The sequence below is a fragment of the Colletotrichum karsti genome (genome assembly GCF_011947395.1).
Source record: "Colletotrichum karsti strain CkLH20 chromosome Unknown Scaffold2, whole genome shotgun sequence".
Classification (NCBI taxonomy): domain Eukaryota; kingdom Fungi; phylum Ascomycota; class Sordariomycetes; order Glomerellales; family Glomerellaceae; genus Colletotrichum; species Colletotrichum karsti.
The window spans coordinates 614430-622619 of NW_024065902.1; the positions used below are offsets into that span (position 1 = coordinate 614430).

Genomic DNA, 8190 nt, shown 5'->3' on the forward strand with positions numbered 1-8190 from the left:
CCCGTGTTCGATGACGGTCGTGGCAGTGGCATTGGCAGCCAGGGTCCGAACCAACGATTTAGCCTCGGCTCTTGTCGCAGTGGAGGTTCCCGCACCCCGGCTTCCAGCTTCGACAGCGACTGGCCCGCTGATGCACGCGGATGGTCCACTCTGCTGGACTGGCGACAGCACCACAGCACCGCAGCGCTGCCGGGAAGGTCGAGGTCTCCTCTCCGGCTTCCCCATGCCGACCTGATGCTTCTGACATCAACCATCCCAGCAACCTCGAACCCAAAATCTCCCCTTCTTTCCCACCGACATTATTGCGACATTGATACCGTCACGCTCTTCTTTTCACACGTACAGAGTCCCGGCGTTTCCATTGTATTCTACGCATTCGTACATCTTTTTGCCGCTTGTTTATACCACAATCCCCAACAGTCAATAACTACCGTGCATCGCATCATCGTCACCACTTCGAGGTGCACGCAGAACAAACAACACCACTTCAATCACGCGATAACCGAATCAACCCCCTTTTCGACTCCCACATGGCGCGATCCCAAACCAAAACCCTCCCCGTCATTCCTCTCGCACGCGGCACAATCCTCCTGCCCGGTGTCACACAGCGCATCCCCGTCACCGCCGCCCGACCCGACATCCCCGCCCTCCTCGCCAACGTCTACACCCGTGCCGCCTCCGCCGCCCCGAACGAGCGCATCGACTCCGTACCCATCGCCTGCGTTCCCGTCTCCTCCCCGTTCGTAGGCCCCAATGGCCAACTTCTGATCCAAGATGCCGTCGAGGTGGACGAGAGCCTCATCAAGGACGTCGATCCCGGCTCCGCCCGCAAGGCCGACCTGTTCAACTATGGCGTCGCTGCCCGTATCACCGGCATTGAGGGAAGAGGTACCGCCGAGTTCGCCCTGCGCGTTGAAGGCGTCGCAAGAGTTCGTGTAGAGAAGGTCACTCAGGAGAGGCCACACTTCGAGGCCAAGGTTAAGTACTTCCATGATGAAGGTTAGTTAGTACATGCCCCCGATGTCGCCGATTGCGTCACAGGCTAATGTCTGCCGTGCAGTCTCAACGGACGCTCAGATGCAGGAGCTGTTCTCCCTCCTCAAGCTACGATCACGCGAACTCGTTACCATCCTCCGCATATCCGCCCTCCTCCCCAGAAGCCCAGACAGCCCCGGCGGTCTGTCGCCGCTGTTGACCAGACGTCTCGAGATGTTCATAAATAAGAAGGAGCTGAAGGACGCCGGAAACCTCGCCGACTTCATGGCCAACATAGTCGAGGCCTCATACGAGGAGAAGCTCGAGGTCCTGGCGGCTTTGGATGTCAAGGTCCGCCTGGCCAAGGTGATTGAGCTACTGGATCGTCAGGTTGGGGGCATCAAGAACAACTTCAAGATCACAACATTTACCAGTGTGCCGGTACAATTCTTGGACAAGATCAACGACAAGTCATCGCGACGCATTGGTCCCAACGGCATGCCGATGCCACCCAACACCATGTTCCCGCCCGGCCCCAACGGTGTCATGGGCCCCAACCAGGACGAGGACCAAGAGCCCAACGAGCTGGAGGAGCTCAAGAAGAAGCTGGACAAGGCTCAACTGCCTCCGGAGGCCGCAAAAATGGCCGAGAGAGAGTTGAAGAGACTGAAGAAGATGATGCCTGGAAACCAAGAATACCAGGTTACTCGCACGTGGCTCGACGTACTGGCGGATATCCCCTGGAGCGTGACAACAGACGACAGGCTGGGACCCGACACCCTGGCGAGAGCTCGCAAGCAGCTCGACGACGACCATTATGGCCTCGACAAGGTCAAGAAGCGCCTGGTGGAGTACCTTGCGGTTCTCAGATTGAAGCAGTCCATCAATGATGACGTTGAAGAGCAGATCAAGAAGGCTGAGCAGGAGGCCGTCCCGGCAGACTCCGACAAAGAGACTGATGGCAATTCCAAGGACGAGGACAAGGCAGAGGCAGAGCAGAAAGAACGAACCGAGCTGGCCAACACCAAGCTCGAGGTCCTCCGGTCAAGGCGCATGGTCGATCGGTCGCCCATCATGCTGCTGGCTGGACCTCCCGGTGTTGGCAAGACTAGTCTCGCCAGATCTGTAGCCACGGCATTGGGCAGGAAGTTCCACCGCATCTCGCTCGGTGGTGTCAGGGATGAAGCCGAGATTCGTGGTCATCGACGCACGTATGTGGCAGCCATGCCCGGCCTGATCGTGCAAGGCTTGAGGAAAGTCGGAGTGGCGAACCCCGTGTTCCTGTTGGACGAGATTGACAAGTTGGGCATGTCCAACTTCCATGGTGATCCCTCCGCGGCCATGCTCGAAGTCCTCGACCCCGAGCAGAACAACTCGTTCACGGATCACTACGTCGGCCTGCCGATTGACCTTAGCAAGGTGCTGTTCATCGCCACCGCCAACGATCTGAGCACCATTCCGGCGCCACTCTTAGACCGAATGGAGACCATCTACCTGCCGGGCTACACGACGCTTGAAAAACGTCACATTGCAATGCAACACCTTGTGCCCAAGCAGATCCGGGTCAACGGTCTCTCGGAAGACCAGGTTAGCTTCGACAAGGACGTCGTGTCCAAGATTATCGAGTCATACACCCGTGAATCAGGGGTTCGCAACCTGGAACGTGAAATTGGCTCCGTCTGCCGTCACAAGGCCGTCGAGTTCGCCGAGGCCAAGGACGGGGGACAGCTCGAGCAATACAGGCCGCAGTTGACGGTCGACGACATTGAGGAGATTCTGGGAAGTGAAAAGTTCGAGGAGGAAATTGCCGAAAAGACCAGCCGACCCGGCATCGTAACCGGGCTGGTGGCGTACAGCTCGGGCGGCAACGGTAGCATCCTATTCATCGAGGTTGCCGACATGCCTGGAAACGGCAGCGTGCAGCTTACCGGCAAGCTGGGTGATGTGCTCAAGGAGAGTGTTGAGGTTGCCCTCTCCTGGGTCAAGGCCCATGCTTATGAACTGGGCTTGACGGCGGAGCCGTCGACCAACATCATGAAGGAGCGTAGCATTCATGTTCACTGCCCTTCTGGTTCCATTCCCAAGGACGGCCCCAGCAGTGGTATTGCGCAAGCCATCGCCCTCATCTCTCTGTTCTCTGGAAAGAACGTCCCGCCGACAATGGCAATGACTGTAAGTTCATCTCACCCAACTGCCTCCTACCCCCCTTTGGAAAACTGTACACTGACACGGCATCCTCGTGATACAGGGTGAAATATCCTTGCGGGGCCGTGTTACCGCCGTCGGAGGCATCAAGGAGAAGCTCATCGGCGCCCTCCGAGCGGGTGTCAAGACGGTGCTACTCCCCGCGCAAAATCGTAAGGATGTGAAAGATCTCCCGCAGGAGGTCAAGGACGGTCTCGAGATCCTCCACGTCAGGTAAGTTCAACACCGACTCGTTCCCCCTCGCTTCCTGAGGTCGTCCCATTCTACCAAATGCCCTCTTCCCCCCGTCCCACGGTGCCGCCTGTGTTCCCGACGCGGTGCGACCCCACGCGCCCTCACAACCCACCATCCCGCCCCTGGCCCCTGGAACCGTTCCCTTTCTTGCGATGAGCGCAGTGTAACTGACCTTTGTTCAACAGCCACATCTGGGAGGCCATCCGGCTCGTCTGGCCCGATTCCCAATGGCCCGGCGCCGAGCCGTTCCCTCCTATCGAGAGCCGTTTGTAAATTGGCAGCCACGACATTCATTGCAGACATCAGGTCACGCAGCAGCAGATTGTACCACTCATCTCATCAGAGTCATCATCACGAACCACCACTTATCATCGGAACCGGGGCCCCTCGCCGCTTCGCGACGTTCCAGCCTGACGGAAACGGCACGCACATATCAACGACACGGCAAAACTGACGAGGTCTCGGTTTCAATCGGCGTTTATTCTTTTTGGTTTTGCAGCTTGAATCACCACGAGTATCGCTCCTTGTCTTGGATACGGGAGGGAGGTATCGAGGGAGGGCGTGTACGTATGGGAAAGCAGTCGTCCTGTACCCAAGATGCACAATACACCACTTTGCCCGACGGCACATGTTCATGCACGTCTCAATGTACTCTTAGTCACAGATGTGAATTGTATACTGGTTCGAGACATTATTGCGGTGTACGTCCCTGTCCAAGCAGACGTGGGCGTAGTATTCGTGATGTCCAACAGAGCCTTAGCCATGTCCCACGCATATGCAACTGAAGCTGGGTGTTTAGGGAAAAGGGTATTGGAACGGTCCCAGTTGGGCGGGGGGAAGGGATGTGATCAGAGGAAAGGGGGGTAGGGAATGAGAACCTGCATCATCGGGGCGCACCCAAGAGTTGTGTTGCAGATATAAGTGGTTGGCTCGCCTATTTCTCGACGGGTTCATGCCGTGTCACGATGTTTGTACCGTGCAAGACATCAAGCCCGGAAGTTGAAGGTCCTGCCGACTCAACAGCTCGAGCCTTCAAAGACGGGCGTATTCGACGTCCTGATAAGACGCAACGTTCTGGGGAGCCAACATAGGCCCGCGTGTCCCTGCCCTGGCTCTGCTTTCCAAGGAGCGTCGACAGGAACTGCGGTATCCGACTGTGCATGCGTGTACGACATCATCTAACTACCATGCCTCTCTCTCCATCTACACGGAGCCCGGGCTTCGCGCACACGCCCTCTTCCCGGCCAAGAACAAGATGGAAAGCTCCCTTCTCGGGAAGAGGGCGTGGCCCCACGGATTACCTGCATTCAAGACCAGCTCGACGGGTGCCCGCAGATTACCAGCTCGGAAGTTTTGGCAACCCTAGATGTCGGCTGCGTTCTTCTCCTTGGCCGCGGGCGAGCCCCGTTCCCGACGACGCGGCGAACGCCTGGTCTGAGCATACGAGAGGAGAGATGATGCTGATTTAGGCGTTGGCTGCCTCCGACGAGTCCAGCTGTCTTGGGACCGGTGTGCTGGAGGCAGATCGGCCCGTAGAGAAGGAGGCTGCTCTTCGAATTGTCGAAGCGCCGGCGTGACTGCGGAGATGTCGAGCACAGAAGCTGCCTTCAGCTGCTATGGATCACTCATCGTGCTTGTTCTTGTTGGTAGCGTTTTCATCCGAACGTCGTCTGCATGGTAGGATGACATCGGACTGCAGCACACGTCCCCTCGCTGTGGTATCCGTGCCACGGCATAACCAGAATCTACTGGGACTCGATAAGCGAGTGACTTCCGTTAGCCTCGTGTAGCACGGAAGAGGGAAGGGGCATGTGCTACGGAGACTTTTCCTTCTTGTCTCTTGCTCCTGGGTTTGGTCCCGTTGTCCTTTCGTGTGACGTCTCTCTCTGTCTCCCGTCGGAGGTGGCTGGACGGGTGTTCGGGAGGAAAGGAAAGGAAGATGGACGGGAGAAGCTGCTCATGGGCGTAGGTAGATCGCGGCGTGACTTCTTGGTCTCAGTGCAACATTCTGACGGGCGTAGAATTATCCCACACTATTTTCTTTGGTGACAGTGCGGATTAGTGATGGCATTCCGGAGGTCTTCGAAGGAGTTTGCGTCCATCTTCAGCCTTCGGTACCTGTCTGAGAGTGCAAATGGGAAAATAACAGTAGTTCTACACGGGGAGTGAGTAACAGAACGGGCCCTTTCTCGAGATAGTCTGCGTTCGCCAGTAATCTCTCGACGAATGCTTCGCTCTTCTAGGTCACAGACTATTGAAAGTCGGAGAGCGGGATGGACGGCCGGGAGCAGCCTCGCGCCGGTGCGGACGGAGACAAAAAGAAAATCTCCCCCTTTTTCCCTCCGAAACCACGGAACCTGCGGAACATTTGAAATGAGTTGTCGTGCCGGGCCCGAAGTCAAATCGCACCCACGAGGTACTAGTCAAAGTAGGTTATCTCGTGTTTGGTGATGAGGTTGAACGGCCGCGGCTTACTCTTTGACGACTAAAACCGGGAGGCTCAATAGTTCTTTCCACCCGCTCGGGCTAGCGGGCTCAGAGCTCAACGAGCATGAGTTTGGCTGATTCTTGTAATTTTGACGTCTTGACACTAGGGCGGACGTCCTAGTGCCTTCGCGCCGTCTAGATCTGTTCAACCCCAATCTGCCACTGCGTCTTTGCTCGGACGCTAAGAGCAACGACCTTGGAGCCTCGGGAGCTGTCGAGTAGCTGACGGGCGTCTAGCTGCAGATCTCGGAGGCGTCTTTGTGTAAAGTGCCGCCGCCATGTGGCTGTAGTAAATGAGTAGTGTGGTTGTTCGAGCTATCCTGTTTACACTAGCATCAACGCGATGACGGCTTTGAGAGACTACCACGCATGGCTAATGAGGCGTGTCAAAGTCTTTGAAGGTTGGATGAACGTTCTGAAGAGCTTCAGCCTCGGAACCAATGGCAGAAACACTAAGGTGATGACGTTGAGGATCACCGCTTGATGATGCTGCAATATCAAAACTGTTGACCGCATACGTCGAGCCAACCTCACAAGTAGGATCAGTGACCAAACAAGCGCTATCGCGACCTTGACCGCACCAGACTGTGGTCGTTCTCACGGTGCGGCAATGCCTCGGTTTGCAGTTGCTCAGAATGACAGCTTGTTTGGCAATTCGCCCGGTATGATTCGTCGCTTAGGGTTGCCAACATGATCAACAAAAATCTCTGCCAAGTTCCGTCTAGTTCTCTGCCCAAGTGGCTCCTCCTCGGCTTGGTTGTAACTTATTGGCCAGCGACCACCAAAGGAAATGATCAGGATCAGTCGTATGCCGTCGCCATCCCAATTGCCACGGTGAGGTCGTTGGGGGCATATTGATGTGATGGCTCCAGGGCTTACTCATGTCGCATTGACCGCCTTGCAGCAGACGACTTTGTTGGAACAGTCCGTGATTCACGATATTGGCGACATGTGTTCGGGCTGCCGTGCAGCCGCGCGACCCACGACTGTTCGTATATCCGTGGCAACACAAGATCCTTTGGCAATCCGCAAATTGGTCCATCTGATCCGATACGGTAACCCTGAGAACGATCATGAGGGGATGGCTTGATCCAACGGGGCGCGTCATTTGTTGCTGCCATGTTATGGGATGAACTCAAAGAGGGGTATGCATGGCCGTGGATGATAGAGCAAGGCGCCAATGCCAGCCAGCCGGACAGCCTGTCGGGACTCGAGAACTGAAGGGTCGGTTATCCTATGCTCCCAGCAAGCGTCGGACGGGTACGCAGGCAAGGCATGCGAGGAGAGAAAACATGTACAGGTACAAGTATTCTACAACTCCAAGAACCAGGGGTTTGTACTTGGTACGGTGGTGATTTGCCGTTCCCTCCAGCTTTCACAGCGGCTCGGGTGAATCTGCGGCCTGTGACAGGGGCCCCAAATGGTTCGTCTGATGTCTCTGTCAGAACTCCACGCTGCGAGTGCGGCCGGCCACATGCAGCCAACTCATCAGAATCAGATGCGCTCGTCAGGTTGGTGGGGCCGTCACAGGCCTTCGTAACCACTCCACTGCCAATGCGCGCGGGATGATAATCACCGAGTGGTTCAGAGACCCTTGATCGGTTGGGATGGCTCAGGGCAGGGCTGTGGTCGGTCTACTTTTGACCCTGATCCTGTTTGGCGAAGCTTACGGCAGGGCCTCAGCAGTCGGTCGTACTTGGACGCAACAAAGACCCGACCCGGCCAGTCTAGACGCTGGTGAAGTCGGATGTGCGTCATGTCTCCAGACTCCAACGATTGTCCCATCTGTCAACTGTCAGAGTGGCCTCTCTCCAGATCCGTCTGGGCGTGTGTTATTGTTCGACTCTCGATGACGGACCCGTCCCTGTCGCTAATTCCTTGCTACGCTTGACTGCCAGCCTCCTCTGGCGTGCTAGCGCAGCAAAAGCCGAGGAGGCCCTGGATCTCGGGACAGCCGTTTTCAATGCAACAGTAACTGACACATGCAACGTCCATCGGCGTCTGATATGCGCGCGTTTGTTCTGCGGCCCCGCGAATCGATCAATGTGAAGAATCATTGACCGTCGTGGCCGCCGTGACCGCCGTGACCACTGACCGGACGTTGGCGCTCACAACAAGCGGTGTCGCCGAGCATCCACGGCGGGGGGGCCCGTTCCGGATGCACCACTTCTGGGTACACGACGGATGGAAATAGAAACCGAGCATTGGAGACGATCTATAATCCTCAATCATTCAAACTATTCGCAGCCGACAACAACTCTTTGGTGCTGAATTTTTCCGAGAGCCGTC

General features: G+C 56.5%; 1 protein-coding gene across 1 annotated transcript; it reads left to right on the forward strand.

Annotated features, from left to right (window-relative positions):
• Positions 1-530: 530 nt before the first annotated feature.
• CkaCkLH20_00740 (ATP-dependent protease la 2) lies at positions 531-3687 on the forward strand (the record flags this gene model as incomplete). Its single annotated transcript, XM_038883460.1, has 4 exons — positions 531-999; positions 1061-3147; positions 3224-3393; positions 3600-3687. The coding sequence occupies 4 exons, from the start codon at positions 531-533 to the stop codon at positions 3685-3687; spliced, it is 2814 nt and encodes a 937-aa protein (XP_038751055.1).
• Between the last annotated feature and the right edge of the window lie 4503 nt (positions 3688-8190).